We start from the raw sequence: 19,102 nt of genomic DNA on the forward strand, positions 1-19,102 counted from the left end.
TTGAGAAACACCTCTCTGGACCAGGTTGGTTGGCAAATTTTCTCTGTAAAATGCCAGAGAGTAAATCTTTCTGACTCTGTAGATCACATGGCCTTTGTGGCAACCACTCAACTCTACTGTTGCAGCATGAAATCAGCCACAGAGAATGTAACAACAAATGGCTATGATTGTGTCCCAAGAAAACTTTAGTACAAAAATATGTGTCTGGCCATGCTTGACCCAGGGGCCACTCTTTGCTGATCCCTGTTCTAGACTCCTGTTCACGCTTTGTCCTGGGCCAAGGGAGTTTCTTTTGCTTTCTTGCAGGTATATTGGTCACTTTAAGAGGTTTTCAAAAATACTTTAATGAACATTTTTAGATGTTATGTAGCAGAAAATCTTTCAGATGTCCTTTTCACCATATTATTATAAGTAAACACCCTGCATTTTACATTTTTACTTGTTGGAATAATTTAGGGCAAGGCTTTTCTAGATCTGATTTTTCCTACAAGTCTAATCTCTTCAGTAGGCCATAAAACATTTATGATTTGCCCTTGTTTTCTTCCTGGAACCTTTTCCACCTGCTGCCTCAGTATAACACACCTTCCTGTTAAACTCAGTTACCTCAAGGGCCCTGCTCTTTCCATGCTATCTCATTCCCTCATGCCTTTCCACGTTTTTCCATTTTCCAGGTTGCCTTCTATTCCTTCCCCCAAGCAAGTCTGGTAAATTCCCACTATTTCTCTAGCCTTCAGGGCAAGCTCCTCCCCTGTGAAGCTCTACCTTCCCAAAGTTGCTGCTTGGTCCTAGGTGCACTCCCCATAATTTTGTCCATCATCATATCTATTGTACTTCACTGTTATTGTTGAGAGTAAATTGAGAGTGGGAATGAGTTTCATTTATCTTTAAATCTCCAGTGCCTATATTTGTCAGTCAATAAATGTTTTATACTTTGGAGAAACGGAATATATGGCTATATAAATGATGACTATTTAGGAAATGGGATTTTAAACAACTCACTTGATATGGTTTGGCTGTGTCCCCATCAAAATCTCATCTTGAATTGTGGTTCCCATAATCCCCATGTGTCATGGGAAAGACCCAGTGAGAGGTAATTAAATTATGCAGGTGGTTCCCCCATGCCATTCTTGTGATAGTGAACAAGTTCTCAGGAGATCTCATGGTTTTATAAGGAGCTTCTCCCCTCACTTGGTTTTCATTCTTTGCTCTCCTGCCGCCTTGTGAAGAAGGACTTGTTTACTTCCCCTTCTGCCACACTTTTTTTTTTTTGAGATAGGGTCTCCCTCTGTTGCCCAGGCAGGAGTGCAGTGGCAGAATCCAGCTCACTGCAACCTCCACCTCCCAGGTTCAAGCGATTCTAGTGTCTCAGCCTCCCATGTAGCTGGGACTACAGGTGCCTGTCACTATGCTAAGCTAATTTTTGAATGTTTGGTAGAGACGGGTTTTTGCCCTGTTGCCCAGGCTGGTCTTTAACTCCTGAGCAAGGTGATCTACCTGCCTCAGCCTCCCAAAGTGCTGGGATTACAGGCGTGAGCCACTGCGCATGGCCCATCTATGATTTTCAAGTCTCCTGAGGGTTCCCCAGCCCTGCTGAACTGTGAGTCAATCAAACCTTTTTCCCAGTCTCAGGTATGTCCTTATAGCAGTGTGAGAACAGACTAATACACACTTATTTAAATCCTTGAGGTTTTAATCTTCTCTCTGTAGTTACCAACCCAATTAGAAACTCCTAAACTCAAGTCTCATTTATTATTCTGGGTTAGTCAAACCTACAAAATTCTGTAATGAAACACACAAAAACACAGACTACTGCATGCATCATACCCCACCAGCATTAGGGAGGTCATTTACTGTCTCTAAAATAAAACAAAAGACACAGTGTTTTGTTTCCCTTTTATTGCAACCCGTTGCAAGGTCAAAGATTCACAGAAATATAGAAACTACAAACCGGGTGAATTTTCTTTATTCACTCAAAAAGACATTAAAGACAAAGGACCAGAATTTTCCATTACAGCAATATATTTCATAGTCTTTATTCTGAAAATACTGTTGACATTTTGGAGAGAATAAAAAGCCCTGCATTAAACGTGTTCACATGTATTTACGACATTCTAAGCAAAAAAAAGAAACTCTATATTGCCCAGAAAAATTATTTTAAGCCTCATTTCAAAGCATCTAATGAGAACACATTCAAAAACCATCACAGGATCACTCAAGGTGATGCTTTTTTTCTGGCTGTTTTTTTGAGATTAATGCTTTGAGGCTGGATATGGTATTTCTACAGATTTCTACAAATGTACCAAAGCAGTTTTCCAGATTATGTTGCATCAGGCTTTCTGGATTAGTCAACATTTTAGAGAATAAGTGCAAGTCCCACCCCACCCCCACCCCCCAAGCTAAAGCATGTTATAGTGCTGTACTTCAGATTCAAACAATGCAACATTTAAAAAAATCAATCATACACTCTGAAACCATTTGACAATCAAACTGTAACACTCCAAAGATTATTACAACTTTGAACTGAAATGGTACCATCTATATCATAGATGGCTCTCCCTTCTTTTGTCTTTTTAACTATTTAAAATATAGTATGACATATATAAAAATTAAACTTTTGCATATTCACTCAAGCTACTATTACTATACATACTGTCTTATAAATTAGTTTTGGATTAAAAATCAGTTAAAATACTGTGAAATAAGATATTTCAGTGGTGGGGAGGTGGATATGAAAATGATATAGTTCAAAGTGTAAGAAGAAATACAGTTTATTCATGTTAAACAGTTTTTTTCTTACACAGATTTTATTTCCTTCAAATTAAATTAGAAACCCATTTAGTTATGGGAAAAATACTCATGGTGCTTACTGACTAGATTTTTCTAACTGATTGGGATTAAAACAAAAATGCCACATCAGAAACATGTTGACATAATCAAAGGAAACAGTTGTTTACAAAAAAAGAGAATCATTGGAAATCAGTAAATGGCATTCAAATGTAAAGCTATCTTTTGTTTTTTTACAGCTAATGTCATGTTAGCAATGTGGGACTTAAAGAAAGTGAAACTCAAACCTCAGTATATCTGTTAAAGACCAAATAACAGTTATATTCACTCAGGGAAGAATAAATAGCAAATTCACAAGTTAGGGTTTAGTTACTACTTCTACTGTGGAAGATAATCACTCTTTAGCTTAAAAAGGCTCCCTGATGTCCTCATTATAAATCTAGACACAGGAACAATTATTTGAGCCTGAGTCCCTATTATGAATTAATTGTAAAGATGTGTTAAATCAAAACATATATTCATTTACTGATAGGTCTTGTCTTAACTGAAGCTGGCAATCTTTAATTAAACAAAGAAATGCTTATTCCTGACAAGTGTAAACAGAATTTCAATGAACAGATTTTCTAATTTTCCTTCTTAACTCATACATTAGCTAGCAATAAATCTTTGCAGTAGCATGAGAACTAGTCAAAAATGACAACATGCATATATCCAAAAATCCTGTCCCAAAACCCAAAGCAAAGCAAAAAAAGCGACAACAGTAGAAAGATTGTCTACTTATATCTCATTCATGAATCTTCTATTAATATGACTACCCTCTCACATCTCAGAAATAGACTTTAATAATTACCAAAATTAGGAAAATAATGAAATGATGTGTAGTTTTTAAAGTAACTGCACACCATTAATTACATTGGTGGCTTCAATGCTAAGATTAGCTTCAAATGTCATTAAAATATATCCTGACCAGTTAACATCCAGGAAATAAAAGCTAACACAATGTCAACATAAAACCAACTAAAATTTTTAGTGCTCAACAGAATGCATTTGTAGGATAATGAATAATTAACTTTTGTGAGCTGGCCAGGGGAGTTCAGATTGTTGCCTCCATACAAAAATTTACAATAGGCTTTATTCTTTCTAGTCCCTAAGTCACCCAACAGATAGCAAGTTGGCCACCCGTGGATACACGGAGTTAGGGCGTGCCACAGTGGATAACATGCTCCCTTAGTGGCCTGGAAGAAGGCTTCTCTGTCAGGAAATGATCTAGAAAGACACTGCCCTGGTGCAGATGTGCACACATGTGTGAGTATGTGAGTGTAAGTGCCTGCACGTGTAACATCACTTCTGTTGTAGTCATCATCAGTAGAAGTGCACAATTCATCCCATGTAAAAAGAAGGCCTTCTTATTTGGACAGCTCCAAGTGGCAGCAATTAGAAGCTCAAAATAATACATCCAATATTTTGACTCTATTAAAAAACTTTTTTTTTTTTAAGAGAAAGAAGCCTTTGAAGTTAAAACTAAAAGGTTTGTGGCTTTCATAATCTTTAATTTCTAAGAAAAAAAGCCAGCTCACTTGGGAACAAACGACAACTGCACTTTTGGTATGCAGCAAGACACAAATACACATACTTGGACACACACAGACAGGTGACAGTTAAAACCCTTCTGAGAGATCGGCCCCACAAATGTACAATTCTCCTCTGCTCTGCTGAACGATCCCAGTGGACTAGGCGGGGCGGGAGCATTAGGAGGAGGCGGCAGACATGTTGGGGGTCCAGCCCATCTGATAGGCTCTCTCCAAGGTCCTCTTGCAGTCCTGCAGGACAGTGCTGAAGGTGATGTGGGGGTACTGCTGCACCAGCTGTTCCACCGTCACTTCATTGACCTGCAAACAAAGAAGAGCCACCATCACGCACAGGGACTACCAATGCCACCCGCTGCCCATGCTCACTGGTATGCTGCAGCCAGCTCACCGTGGCATGAGGAGCCCTCGCCTTGATCCTCCTAGCGATGTGAAGGAGGGTTTTGTGAGAAGGTACGTGTCCCCTTTCATCTGACCTCTCTGATCTTCCGGTAACACACTTGCCCTTAGGTATTTTTAAAAGACATAATACCAAGGAATCAAAAGTGTTCTCTAGAAGCATAAATGACTGTGATTTGTCAAGATCTTAACAATGTCAATTGAAAATCTAGTGCTTGGTAAAGAAGCAGTAAGATAGCTTTCTACTGTGCATTGGACTTCATCATCAACCCGACAGACTTTTGAGGACAGAAATTGTGGAATGCAGGAGAGGATACACAGGATTCTAGACAGAGTGTTGGGGAAGATGTTATTTTTCTTCCCTTTAAATGTTAAGGTACGGCAAACTTCAAGTTCCTTTGTGAAAAGGGCTGAAATGTGAGGAATCAATAATTAAAACATACATGGCTGGCAGGTCAGAGATGGCCCCAACAGACCTTAACCATCAAAGATGCCACCTTGATTCTTGATTAGACAAGGCAATCAGACAGGCCTAATTAAAACTAACACCTTTACAATTGCTGTGCTGTGAAGGGATTAATTTGTCAATTATTTTTAAGCTGATTGCAGTTCATATCACAGAAGTAGAGAGTTTTCTTCATCCTTTAGATAAATAAATGATTAACCTAAGAACCACAACTTTTAGGTAGCTTTATTTAAAATCTTTATTGAACACTTGAGCATTTTCAACTACATCAATATTTCATTTATACCGAGTAAGCCAGTCTGAAAGAAGGTACTTGTGATACACATTTTTGAGCATACCTCTTGATGTCCATTATTGGAAAAGATCAGGACCACTAGGAAAAACCTAAAAAAAGATCAAACCCTTGCTGTTTGCTTCGAAAGCCTGCTTAGAAGTATGAAGATCATGAAATTCAGCTATCTGCACTATTCTGAAATAGCATGATGTTTTCTAAGTGATCTAGAATACTATGTTGTGTATTAATCTTTTTACATTATTGAGAGTTGGTATTTCAACATTGTGCTGATGATACTTAATCTTTGCCAGAGCATTTCTCTAATTACGACTTGCTTGTGTTTAAGTCAACTTTTATTCCAAATTCAACAAAGCCATATAGCTAATTACTTTTGTGAAAAAGCTATGACTGATAATATTTTATTTTCAAAAGTTAAAATAATTTTGAATAAAAAATGAAAAACTGATAGACAAATTGGAGTTGAAATAGGAAGTGATGAATTTAATAGAATTTTTAAGAAATAGATTTTTTTTTAAATGTGTGCTGTAAGTCTAGAGTTCAGAGAGCTTATAATAGAACATTTAAGAATCATGTATCATCTGGCCTTGCCTATTCCTCTTGCATATTTTTGACACTATCCAGCCACTTGGCCTAGTTTCAGTTTATCAAGTTGTTCAAGTTCCTCTGGCCTTGGGATCTTTACACATACCTGGAGTACTTTTTACCTCACTTCTCCATTACGAACCCTTTCTCATGACTACTTCCTACTCATCTGTGAGTTCTTAGCTTCAATGTCATTTTCCCAGCAAATTTAGATCACTGCCTTATCCCTGCTCCCCTCCCTAAGTTATATAAGTATTCCAGATCATTCACTCTTTCAACACTGCCTACTTTTCTTCATAGTACTTATTATTGTACTAAGTTAGTTTATGATTGCTTAGTTTAATGTCTGTTTCTCTTGCTCCAATGTAAGATCTGTAATAATTATGATGAGCCAGGAATGGTGAATGAATAGTTAGTGAGTTAGTGAGTGAATGCTAAAACAAACACAAACTACAAATAAAAAATAGAAATCCAAGAATAAGGCAAAGCCAGACACTAACACACTAATCAAGAAGACCAAGAGTTTCTTAAGGAACTCGTATTCAGTTTAAGAATCTCCTCCTTCACGGAAGCCCTCCCTAAGCAACCCAACCCACAAGGGTGGGTTAGGCACCCCTTCCCAGTACACCACGGCAGGCAGCCTGAAAGATCCGTCCTCTCGTTGAGCACTCTCATACTGCACTACAGTTATCTGTCTACTTGTCTATCTCTTCCACCTGAATAAAAGCCTCTGGAGATTAAAGATTGCCTTTTTTCTTTCCATCTATTGGGCTGTTCAAAATAGAAAAGAACCATAGCAACTGTGGTTCATATCATGGACTTTGGAAGCCACCAGAAACAGGTTTGAATCCTGCTTTCATGTTACTTCTTTTTTTTAAATTAATCTACCAGGTTTTATTTTTATATGATATGATTAAGGAATCTAATTTTACTTTTTTAAAATTATATTTTGAGTTCTGGGATACACGTGCAGAACATGCAGGTTTGTTACATAGGTATACATGTGCCATGGCGGTTTGCTGCACCCATCAACCTGTCATCTACATTAGGTATTTCTCCTAATGCTGCCTCTTCCCTAGTCCCCCACTCCTGACAGGCCCTGGTGGGTGATGTTCCCCTCTTTATGTCCATGTGTTCTCAATGTTCAATTCCCACTTACGAGCAAGAACATGTGGTGTTTGGTTTTCTGTTCCTGTGTTAGTTTCCTGAGAATGATGGTTTTCATCTTCATCCATGTCCCTGCAAAGGATATGAACTCATCCTTTTTTATGACTGCATAGTATTCCATGGTATATATGTGCCACATTTTCTTTATCCAGTCTATCACTGATAGGCATTTGGGTTGGTTTCAAGTCTTCACTATTGTGAACAGTGCTGCAATAAACATACATGTGCATGTGTTTTTATAGTAAAGTGATTTATAATCTTTGGGTATATTCCTAGTAATGGGATTGGTGGGCCAAATGGTATTTTTGGTTCTAGATTCTTGAGGAATCACCACACTGTATCATATTACTTCTTTAAGATTTGGTTTTTCTCAACAGTAAAGACAGGATAAGACTGGGTGTGGTGGCTCACGCTTGTAATCTTAGCACTTTGTCAGGCCCAGGCATGTGGATCATCTGAGGCAGTTCCAGGCCAGCCTGACCAACATGGAGAAAGCCTGTCTCTACTAAAAATACAAAAAATTAGCTGGATATGTTGGTGCATGCCTGTAATCCAAGCTACTTGGGAAGCTGAGGCAGGAGAATCGCTTGAACCTGGGAGGCAGAGGTTGCGGTGAGCCGAGATAGTGCCACTGCACTCCAGCCTGGGCAGTAAGAGCGAAACTCCGTCTCAAAAAAAAAAAAAAAATTGCCTAGCACTGTGACTGACATAAAAGGCCCACCATAGACAGCTCTCACTATTGCAGAAGGTACTCAATAAATGGTCATTGAGTGCAAGAGTTAATTCATGATCTCTTATAGCCACCAATTCTCTATAGTGTTAATTAATATTGTTCTGAGCAAGAAATAACTTTTAGAATGTTCTCCATGCACAGGAAGAATCTATTTTATCTTAATGCTTTCCTGAGCAGATTCCAGAACTCTCCTTAATAACAAAGTCCAGGTTTTAAGTAACTACTTTGGCATGGTTTGGATATTTGTCCCCTTCCTATCTCATGTTGAGAAGTGATCCCCAGTGTTGGAGGTAGTCCTGGAGGGAGGTGTTTGGTTCATGGGGGCCTGCCCATCATGGCTTGGTACTGTCTTCGAGATAGTGGAGGAGTTCTCTGGATATCTGGTTGTTCACAAGTGTGTATGGCACCTCCCCAAACTCTCTCTCTTGCTCTCAGCCTCGCCATGTGACATGCTTGCTCCCCTTCACCTTCCACCATGACTGTAAGTTTCCTGAGGCCCTCACCAGAAGCAGATGACAGCATTGCACTTCCTGTACACCTGTAGAACCATGAGTCAATTAGACCCCTTTTCTTTATAAATTACCCAGTTTCAGCTATTCCTTTATAGTAATACAAACAGACTAATACACCACTGTCAGGAAGTTGTTCCTTTTGTTTAACAGATGTTCCCGATGCTGCAGTTAGAAGATTTGACTCCCTCCTGCTATAAACAAACCAAAGGATGCAGGTTTCACTAAGGGAGAGCTGAAGTCATTTGGTCAGAGAGGAACCTTGGAAAATCTGCATCACATTGCAAAGAAGTAAATGTAGTCCAAGCCACTTGGCATTCAAGGAAGTACTAACTAAAAATAAATGAGAAAAGAATGGATCAGAGAAAACATTCAAACTCACCGTTAATGATATGAACTGTTTTCTATGGTACATCTTTTCCAATTTATACACAGGCTTGTACAGAGTTTTGTACCTATGGTTGACAGGCAATTTGTTTTAGAGGGCCAATTAATTTAAAAATATCTGTATGTGATAACTGTTTTCCAGGAAAAGGCATATAATTCACCTTAAGCAAACTTGATACATGAAGATATGAATTTATGAAGTATATAAATTAGAGGATAATTGTTCACTTTAGTAAATAATTTCATGGTAGTGTTAATTTATTTTGCCAGCTCCCCCAGTGTATTTTATATATCCTTTGATTTCACCAAATGCAATTTACCTATTTCAGCTGCAGAAAGTAAAACACATCTGTGGTTGAGAATATAGATGATGATGTGTTTGTTCTCTGGCTTTCACAGGTTTTGGGTAAGAATAGACAATAATTTGACTTCATGTAACTATAAGAAAAACGGCACCAGTAATCCTCTGTGGATATAATGTATCTTCTAAGCAATCCTTTTGCTAGCTGTATTCTGTAAATTCTAGGAAACAAAGCAGTGGGGAAAATGCAAAAATTTCATTTTAAAGTTCTGTTGGGTAGATATTATTCAGGGGAAATACATGGGGTTCTACTTAGGGAAGGTTCTATCTTTTACTTATTATCTCTCCTGGCAATATAGTGTGACAAATTTTATACTGAAGTTCTGTTCATTTACTCCTCAAAAGTACAAATTATGCTCCCCTTTTCTTTGTATGGACTCCATAAGTGCTTTGGTGCCATAGAGGATTCAGCGTAAGACACCAGCAGAGTCCAAATCCCCTTACATCGTTATGCCTACACACACATTTCTGCAGACATTTTGTCATGCACAACTCCACTTGCTAGAATAAAAAGAACCTCTCTCTGTTCCAACTCATAAAATATATGTAATATAAAAAAGGAACATTAAAGATGAAGGTTTTTTTTTATAATTTCCCAATGATTCCTCGTTTTCTGTATTCAATTTCTTTTCCTCTTGCTGAAAACTATCAATGGCAACTCCTATACGACACATGAGATTTACAAAATGCAATGTATCTTCCTAAAAAAATATGCTGCATTGTCATTTGAAGAAATTACTGTGATTAAAGGGAAAGAAACCATGTGCCACAAGTTTTTTTTTAATCTAAGAAAGACTGGGTTTTATACTTCTTTCCAAATGCTGCATAATCATAATTTACATTTTCAAAATTATTATAACTCTTTTTAAGGTAGTAGCAATTTGTCTGGTATTTTAATCTATTCTGAGTTAACATCTATTAGCACTTTTTGAAAATGTGAGGCAAATTGCTATGCTAATGAAGGTAAATCACACCACAGTTTCATGATATGGCTGCTGCTCTCACGGAAGGGTGAGGAGAAAACCTTTAGAGTTACAGAGAGTTAGTGTAACCAATTTATCTAGGCCATTACAGTCTCTTTACTTTATTAATACCTTCCTCAGAAAGTTCCAGAATTAAGTGTAAACCTAGGCCTGACTTATTTCCTCAATGACACCTACTGTTCAAAAAATGTAATTTCTGATAAAATTTGCAGAAGAAACCATTTACATTAAGTGATTGTTATTTCCTTTTTGACTCAGGTTTTAAAAGAAGACATATTTATGATAGGGGAAATATTTGACATCTGAGTATATTAAAATCACACTTAAGATTAAACAACAATGAGAATTTTAGTCATCTCTTTGTTTGTAGTCCTACAGGCATTGTCTGGTACATTCTTACCTGTTAGAATACAGGCTCTATGAGACAGGAGTTCTTGCTGGTTTTGTTCACTGTCAAATCCCTAGCACATAGTATGTACTCAATAAATATGTCTTGGATAAATTCACATAAGAGTTGTTCAATGAATATGTATTGAGTACATTTTAAAAAGCACCAAATAGTACTACACCAGCAATTGTAGAGATAAGCGGACCTTGTTCCCAGACTGTTCCAGCTAGAGTGGTAGCAGTCTGTAAAGTCCTGATATTATGGTAGCCCCAAACTCCTTTCATCCTCTGAAGTTCATACCCATAGTGACTCTTTGGGCTATTGTCTTTTCCATCTGACATAACCAGGTACCTCTTTCCAGATAAATCTTCCCTAGGATTTCCAATAATATTGCACAGAAGCCCAAAGCAGCTCATGATGGTGGTTTATCAAGTTGTGCTGGGTCGTGTGGCTGTCAGGTAGTACTAAGCTACACTTTGGATTAGCTGATGGCAACCCTCCATACAGATCAATGACACAGTAAACCAGGTGTGTAGACTAAGAGGCATGCTAATGATCCTGGACGTGAGTCAGTTTCCAAAACTTGGCCAAACCCCACACAGTTCAGAGGATTTGACATTGGTGTTTACAGCATCAGCAGCCTGCTCAGGATGGCAGCCCAGGAGGGCAGAAGATCTGGAAATGTTGTGATGTTTACACTCCCTTTTAATGTCATAGTTATCTGACAGCAAAGGATAAATTGTGGACAGGTCTCCTGACTCAAAGCAATGCTATTTCATCGTCTGATTTCGTGGGCTTTAGGAGTTGGTATGCCTTCACTTGGATGTGAAGGCTCTCTTTTTTCGGTTGGTTCTGTTGACATGGTAGTGTTTAGTCTCTGATGCCTCAGGAGCATGCAATGAATGGCAATCTCAGATAAGGAGAAATTCTGCCACCAAAACTGCCCCATGAGCCCACTGCTAAACACGTAGTATTAGGCTTTCATGTGGTAACAGACAATCAGATGCTTCTCTTTAGCATGGTTTATTTTGGCAAAATATTTGTAAACAATTCGTTAAGTTTTTACTCAAATAACCAATAAGGCAAAACAAAAGTATGTCTCTGTTCAGGTAAGCACTGGGAAGATAGGAAGGGAATAACATTTAGTGAGCATCTATTATTTCCCAGACATTTAAGCATGAATACCCCTACTCAGATGGAATTCGTATTTCACACAGCTAGTAAAGGGCAGCTAGAGTTTGAATTCAAGACCCCAACACACAGCGCTCTCTGCACTGTACCACACTGCCTGGCCCCTAGGTAAGATGGTATGGTATGGAAAGTGCCAGTCCGGAGCCTAGCTGATCCCCTGCCCTATAAAGTGTTTACTGACATCCTTTTTTTTATTGAACATAAAAGAGATTGCAGTTTGCATATAAATACATTTCAAAGTCCTTGACAATGTTTTCAAAATGGCTGCTCTAAATGTAAATTATGGCTCTCACTTGGCCTGCAGAATGGTCTACTGTGGAGTTGTGGGTTGCATGAGACTTCTTTGAAGTATGATGGAAATGTGATGAAGCTGCAGGACTGACAAGGGGCCTTTGGATAGGCCATCCGTGACTACACCGGAAACAGGCATTGCTTTCTTTCCAGTCTCTCGCCCATAAAAACACTTTCCCTTGTTCTAGGGGTAGAATGGCCTGCAAGTCAGATATGGCCCCTGCTCTCTTGTAGCTTATCACCCAGCAGGGGAGGAACCATGACACCAGCAACACCAAAGCCCGAGAAGTGCTTTCTAGGGAAGTGCAGGTTGCTGCAGAAGAAAGCCCGCAGTAGGCACCTGGCCTGCTCCTTGAGGGTTGGAAAGGGCTTTCCAAAGGAAGTGGTATTTCTGTGGACTTCTGAAGGATGAGGAGGTGTCAGTCTGTGCACCACATGCACAGAATACGCACATATTACTCAGAGAAGAAAGGAAACCAGCTTATGAGCTAGAATAAAACAACTCATCAGTCGTTACTTTTTAAGCTATGCAATGTTTCTCCTGCTCCATCCAACAGTAAGTTCCTGCATGAAATAGCTCTGCTCTGAGGAAGGGAGGGCCGAAGAAGGTGGACCCCTTTGTCTGCAGGTTGGAAAAGTAAAGTGCCCACCATATGTCTGTGAAGGCCTCACAAATAGCACACTCAGCACCTGCCTCCTCATTCAGGGCTTGGGCCCTCACACTGGTCTGTCACTTTTCACAGACTTCCTGGGCAATGTCACTCACTGGTAACAGCCCCAGAGGCTGACTCCTGGCAGCCCAGAGGCAGAGTGTTGTCTCTGAGGCAATACGCCTCCGGAACCTGCTTCTCTCTGCGTTTCTTGGCTCTCTGGGAAACTATAGTGGGTATCCGTGGAACCTGGTATTCACCGGGTGCCAGCAAAAGTCATTGTGAACGATGCATATTCAAACAGACCTTAATGCGCTTTTCAGCTGGTGCCCACAGGCTCGAAGATGGGCACGTATTAAAAAGGATAAAATCAGAGTAATGTGAATTTTAGTAACACCCCAAATTTGCATGTAAATTAGGTGAGTCATCTAAGTGCAGTTTAAAATATTTTAAATAAGACACTAAGAAAAGCAAAAAAGAGCAGACGATACATCGATTTTTCCAGGATCCTGCACAGCCGACAACATGTGCCTGCTCTCTGCGGGCCTGTGTAGACATTCATAATTCTCTCTCTCTCCCTTTGCAGCAGGACTTCGCACATCCCTGTTTGGATGACATGCCACATTCTGCTGAGGTTTCCTATGGTGAGAGCAGAGAACTAGGAATCTGGTGCCGCTTTTCAATCTCTCACCTCTTTCTCTTCAGTGGCGAGGCTAAGCTTCCTACCTTAGCACTTGGCTCCTTTATTCTGTTCTGTAATCAGCTTCACGTTCCCTTCCTTTCCTCTTCCTTTCTCAGACAAACCAAGGCCTTCTGCCATAAACCCTACAGTGACTCATATATAACAAACTTAGGATAAATGTTTACTGACAGGGGATGAATGAAACTGTGTCTACAACTGCAAGCAAGATACAAACAAGAATAAAGTGGTTGTCAACCCAACTGCTCATTAGAATTAGCTGAAGATCTTTTAAAAATCCCAATGGCCAGGCCATTTCCCAGACCAGTTATATTGGAGTCTTGGTTGAGAGAGAGAGCCAGGCATCAGTATTTTTAAAGCTCCCGGGAGACTCCAAAGTGCAGATCAGGTGAGACCTACTGGTTTAAAGGCACTGATTGAAAAGCTCCTAGAATGCACAGGTGATTTCTGTACTTGGAGATCTGAAGGTAAGGTCTGAAATAAGCACCTGCCCACTTCCCATGGTGTCCTCCACCTCTGAGCTAGAGGTTCTGGGGAAAAGGAACTATTGCTACTGTGGCTTATTAGCCCTTCTTTTTTTCAAATATTCATCACTGTTTGAAACAAAAGGTGTATTCTTGGAATGTGGTAAAAACAGACTGGCTTCCTCTCCTTCAGCATCAAGTCTTAGATCTCTAGTTAGGCAAAGCCAAATGAGGCCTCCATCTGACCTTCCCAACAGCTAAGGGGAAGGAAAGAAAAATTCTCCTAACCCCAGTTCTCACATGGACGTAGTGCTTCCTCAATGGAAAACCCACGACATGGAAGGAAAGGCTATTCATGACTAGGTATTTAATACAATTTTTTTTTTTTGAGCGGAGTCTCACTCTGTTGCCTCGGCTGGAGAGTAGTGGCACGATCTCGGCTCACTGCAACCTCTGCCTTCCAGGTTCAAGCAACTATCCTGCCTCAGCCTCCTGAGTAGCTGGGACTACAGGCGCTGACCACCATGCCTGGCTAATTTTTTTGTATTTTTTAGTAGGGACAAGGTTTCACCGTGTTAGCCAGGATGGTCTTGTTCTCCTGACCTTGTGATCCCCCACCTCAGCCTCCCAAAGTGCTGGGTTAATACAATTTTAAGAAAATAAATTTTAAGAAGAAAAGTTGACTATCTCATTGGAGCCTAAAAGCGACCTGCTAAATATGGGAGTCAGCTGACCACAGAACATCCATAATGTACGAAGCTTCATGCATGAACCTCATACCAGTAGCCAGGGGTCTTTAAGGATGTGTTTTTTATACAGAGGTAAGAAATATTACTCTTGGGTGGCAAAAAACAAATAAACAAAAAACACCTCATCTAAAAATCCCAAAGTATACAATAAGACAGATACTGAGAATGCAATGAACCTGACAGAGGCAGGCTCATAAATTCAGTCAACTTTGTCAAATGCAGTCATTCCATTTCAGAATCTGCAATGATTGGAAGTGCTATGCTCTGTCAATATCACAACAGGCCTGGCTTCATGCTGTCTCTTTTTTATGAAATGTGTGTTGCCTGTTAACACTAGCACTGCTTCTATTCACTTGAATTAGCACAGTGAGAATGCAGCAAAGAACTTGGGAGGATGGGGATCACAGAAACGCCTGCAGTGTTAAGTGAGAATTGGGGCTCGCTAACCTGAAGCCTCTAATTAGAGATTAGTGTGACAGGAAGTCCAACAACCAGACTGTCAGAGAGAAAAATTAGTGACATTTTCATTCCCTGTATCACCAAACGATCCTCCACTGAGAAAGGTGTTTCCAGCCAAGTGCATACAAGCTCCAGGTACACAACCTTGTGTTGGCCTCTCTAAGGCCACAAACCACTGGCCATGGTCTTGACCATGCTGACATCTATGCATATGCACGTGTGGTGCAGATGAACACCAGGATGGAGAAAGTTGCATAAGGGAGTCATCTGCAGTGCTCCAAATGGTTCAGCAAAAGATCAACAATCTGAAAAAAAAAAAACCTAGGCCCTAATAAGATAATTAATATAGTCACTGAGTGAGTGATAAGTGCAATGTATTTATGGAACACATCTGGGTATTTCTGAATTAAACTCATAAATTTAAGCTGAAAAACATAATTGAGGGGGAAAGCTTTCTGAACTAAAAAATGTGTTTTCTTTTGTGCATAATGGCTTTTTGATTTCAGTTTTTATTTTCCTACATAAAGGATAAGGTAATGGTAATCAGCCAGTGCACACTTGATGAAAAAAATCTTTCTAAAATTGCCATTTCCATCATGTAGAATTTACGAATTTGACCTGTTTCCTAAGACAAATTTATGATCAGCAAAAATTTATTCTGCATTAATGTGATCGGTAAATCTGTAGATTCAAAAACCTGAAAATAAGTGATGTTCTTGGTTTTCAGAAGATGAACTGTGTGTAAATCAGAGCATTGCAGGGCTGGGCTCAGAAGGATGCCAAGTCCAACCATGCAGCAGATGCCAAACTCATCTGACTGTTGGGATCCCCAGGGGCTTGCAGCTGCCCCAGAACTCCCCAGCTATACGGCATTCATATGACATCCAAGGGGGGACCTTTCTTATTTGTTTATTTATTTTCCTCTGTCTAGATGCTTTTTACAATCTATTAAATTATTAAGAGGCAGTGGGATCTAATGGTTTTCAAACTTACTTTCAGTTGTATAATATTTTCACAAACCAACATAAAGCAATAAAAGTGGGGCTGCTCTGGTTGAAGAGAATGCAGATGAGAAAGACAGTCCAATCTATTCATCTATCCATCCATCCATCCAGCATGCAATACATATTTGTCTAGCAACTAGTATGTACCAGCTACTGTGGCAGGTCCTGGTAATATAACATAGAAGGAGAAACCCACAGATCTTATATTCTAATAAGGAGAAGGAAAGAGATGGAGGTAGGAAGGGTAAAAATTAACCACTACAACAAGTAAGAGCTAATATTTATTGCTTGCTTCATATGAGGAACACTATACAGATTAATTCACTCAACTCTCTCAATGTGAGATAGATGCTATTATTTTCATTTTACAGATGAGGGAATGGCGGCACAGGGAGGTGGTAGGGAACACATAGATATAAGCGAAGCTGGCAGTCTGGTGAAGTGGAAGAGACAAGCATTCTCAGGGAGGACACAGTGGTTACCATATGAATGCTGCTGTCAAGAGATGGAGGAAGTGGGGACAGAAAAATGGCCAGGGCATTTGGTGGCACAGAGGCCACTGCTGACCTTGAAAACAGCAGCATCAGTGCATGGTGGGAATGGAAATGGATCATAACAGGTGATGAGAAAGTAAGGAAAACTGTTCCTAGACAATCCTTTTCAGAAATTAGATAAAATGGCAAGAAAAGAGGCTTAGAGGACCACGGCTGAAAGCTGATGTAGGCTCAAAGTGAGGTTCTTTGTTCAAAAGAAACATAACCTTGGGTGTCATTTAAAAAAATAATATGTAATTTTGCAGTACTGTAGTTGCCCGTTTGCTTGTCCTCTCCTAGAGGCTACAGGCCCATGGGGCAGGGAGTATATCTTGTTCACTGTTTTTTCTGACCTATCACCTATCACAGTGACTGGAATATAGTAAGCCACTCAAAAGGTATTTCTTGGAAAAATAAACTATTAATAAAATATATGATAAAAGTTGGAGGCAGGAGAGGCTTAGTTTTTCTCCGAAAAACTGCTTGCAAACAGGAACAGGGTTTATCCTGGCACAGCATGGAAGGTCCCGAAGACCTGCTGCTGGATGGCCAGGCCTGGCACGTGGGCTGAGCCATTCCTTCCCCATTTGCAGTAGTCCCTCAGTCACCTGGTCACTGCAGACTGGCCTTGTTGCTACTTGGTGAAGTCAGGTGATTAGGAGTTCTGGGATCTCATCTGAGCTCCGTTGAGGAATTGCTGCTACCTTTTCTATTTTTAAATTAGAAAAAAAATATGATCCTACAATCTAATTCTTTCATATAATTACTGAAACCAAATCAAAGCTCCAAGGAGATTATTTACTGCAAAGCAATGACACTCCAGGGTGCCTTCAGGCAAACTCCAACATAGCAATCTATTCACCCTATAGTATTTGGGGAACAGGAGGCTCTCTCCTTCCCCCTTTTAAAAGCAAACAAACAATTTCACTATCCATCATTCCCATAACAGAAGCCAGAAAAACATAAGCAGCTACTTGCAGCACATTCCCTTAAAAGGTTCTACACAGATGTTGATTTTCCTGAAAAAACAAACCAAACAAATCGCAGCCTGGACACTACTGGCTGTTTGACTTGGCAGATCTTCACTTTCTGCTCAAAAGAAAGGACTGACTCCTACCGGTTCCAGGTTTCTTCTTTCTCTATAAGTTTGGCTGTAATTTAGTGCGTCCTAATGATTAAAAAAAATTCTATCATTTTCAAGAATTGCTGCCTTAATCTCAGGAGGCTAGTGTTTCTATGAAGATCTGAGCTTGTGAATTGGTATTCATGGCTAGAATATTATGAACCTGTTGGACAGGTGATTAATATATCAGATACAAGATTCCAGAGCAGGTATGTAGATGTGAATAAACATAATGCTAATGCTAACAGTAGTTAACATTTATTGAGTGCTTACAGTGTGCCTGACTGGGCTATGTGTTTTATCACAGTATTTCATTTAATCTTGTAACAACCCTAACATCCCCATTTTTCAGTTGGTGAATTTGAGGCTTTTAGAGATTAAGTTGCCCCAGGTCCCACAGATAGTAAAATGATGGAGGTTTGACACTAGTGCTCAACCACTTAACCTCTTTTATAAAGTTCCACATCAGTGTTTCTTGGTTTCATATTTAAATACCGTATTGGACTTTCAGTTACCACTTCTTAGAAGTTCAGGTGAACAGGGTTGGAAGAAGAGATGAAACACTTAACTAAAATGAGGTTGAAAGGTAACCTCTGAATTTCAGCTGATGTGTTTTTCCCTGTTTCAATTACCAGGAATAATCAGGAGAGGGTTGTAAAATGTGTTTTAAAGTGCTCCTGTGTGAAAATCACCTGGAGAAACTGTTTCATCAGCAAAAGGAACAAGATGCTGATGCTTCCAGTGAAGGACTTAAGTTCAGATTTTAGAGCCCTAGCCGCACTCTCTCACCATTTCTCATCCCCGCTTTCTTTTGGGGCACATGGCATTGTGGGCTGAGTAAGGGTTATGTCACCCACAACAGAGGACTGCACAGTCTAATACAGTCAGACCACTCTTGCCTTACTCGGATAGAATGTTTTCTTTTTTTACTTTATTTTCTTTGATATGGCATCAAATTTAAATCTTACATTTTGGCTATGGGCAACCTGGAAACAGCTGCCCAGACATGGCAGGGAAGAGGAGAGTCCCTGCAGGTACACGCTTTGTTTCATGGCTGAATTGCTACCAAAACAGTCCTGGACACAGTGCCCCTCAAATTATTTTTCTCTGAAACTGATTTTTCCAGTTAGTTCTGTACATTAGTTACAGAGTCCTATATTATTTTCCCCACAGGGCATTCCTGCTCATGATTCCTAAACAAGCTGATAAAAACTCCATTTTCTCCACACAAATATTTAGGTTGTTGAGGCTTTCTCTTACAATAATTAGTTCCTGAAATATGCAGTGGTCAATTTTTC

At 39.7% G+C, this 19,102-nt stretch overlaps 1 protein-coding gene across 1 annotated transcript in view; it reads right to left on the reverse strand.

Moving 5' to 3' along the window:
• Nucleotides 1-1,876: 1,876 nt before the first annotated feature.
• The window catches only part of FBXL17 (F-box and leucine rich repeat protein 17), a 545,836-nt gene continuing 528,610 nt past the window's right edge, over nucleotides 1,877-19,102 (reverse strand). Inside the window, exon 9 of the mRNA XM_012459737.3 lies at nucleotides 1,877-4,673. Coding sequence (XP_012315160.3) covers nucleotides 4,533-4,673 — 141 coding nt within the window. The 3' untranslated portion in view covers nucleotides 1,877-4,532. The remainder of the gene's footprint in view (nucleotides 4,674-19,102) is intronic.

This window comes from Aotus nancymaae, unplaced genomic scaffold, assembly GCF_030222135.1.
Source record: "Aotus nancymaae isolate 86718 unplaced genomic scaffold, 86718_ANA_hifiasm-v0.15.2.pri h1tg000014l, whole genome shotgun sequence".
Lineage (NCBI taxonomy): Eukaryota > Metazoa > Chordata > Mammalia > Primates > Aotidae > Aotus > Aotus nancymaae.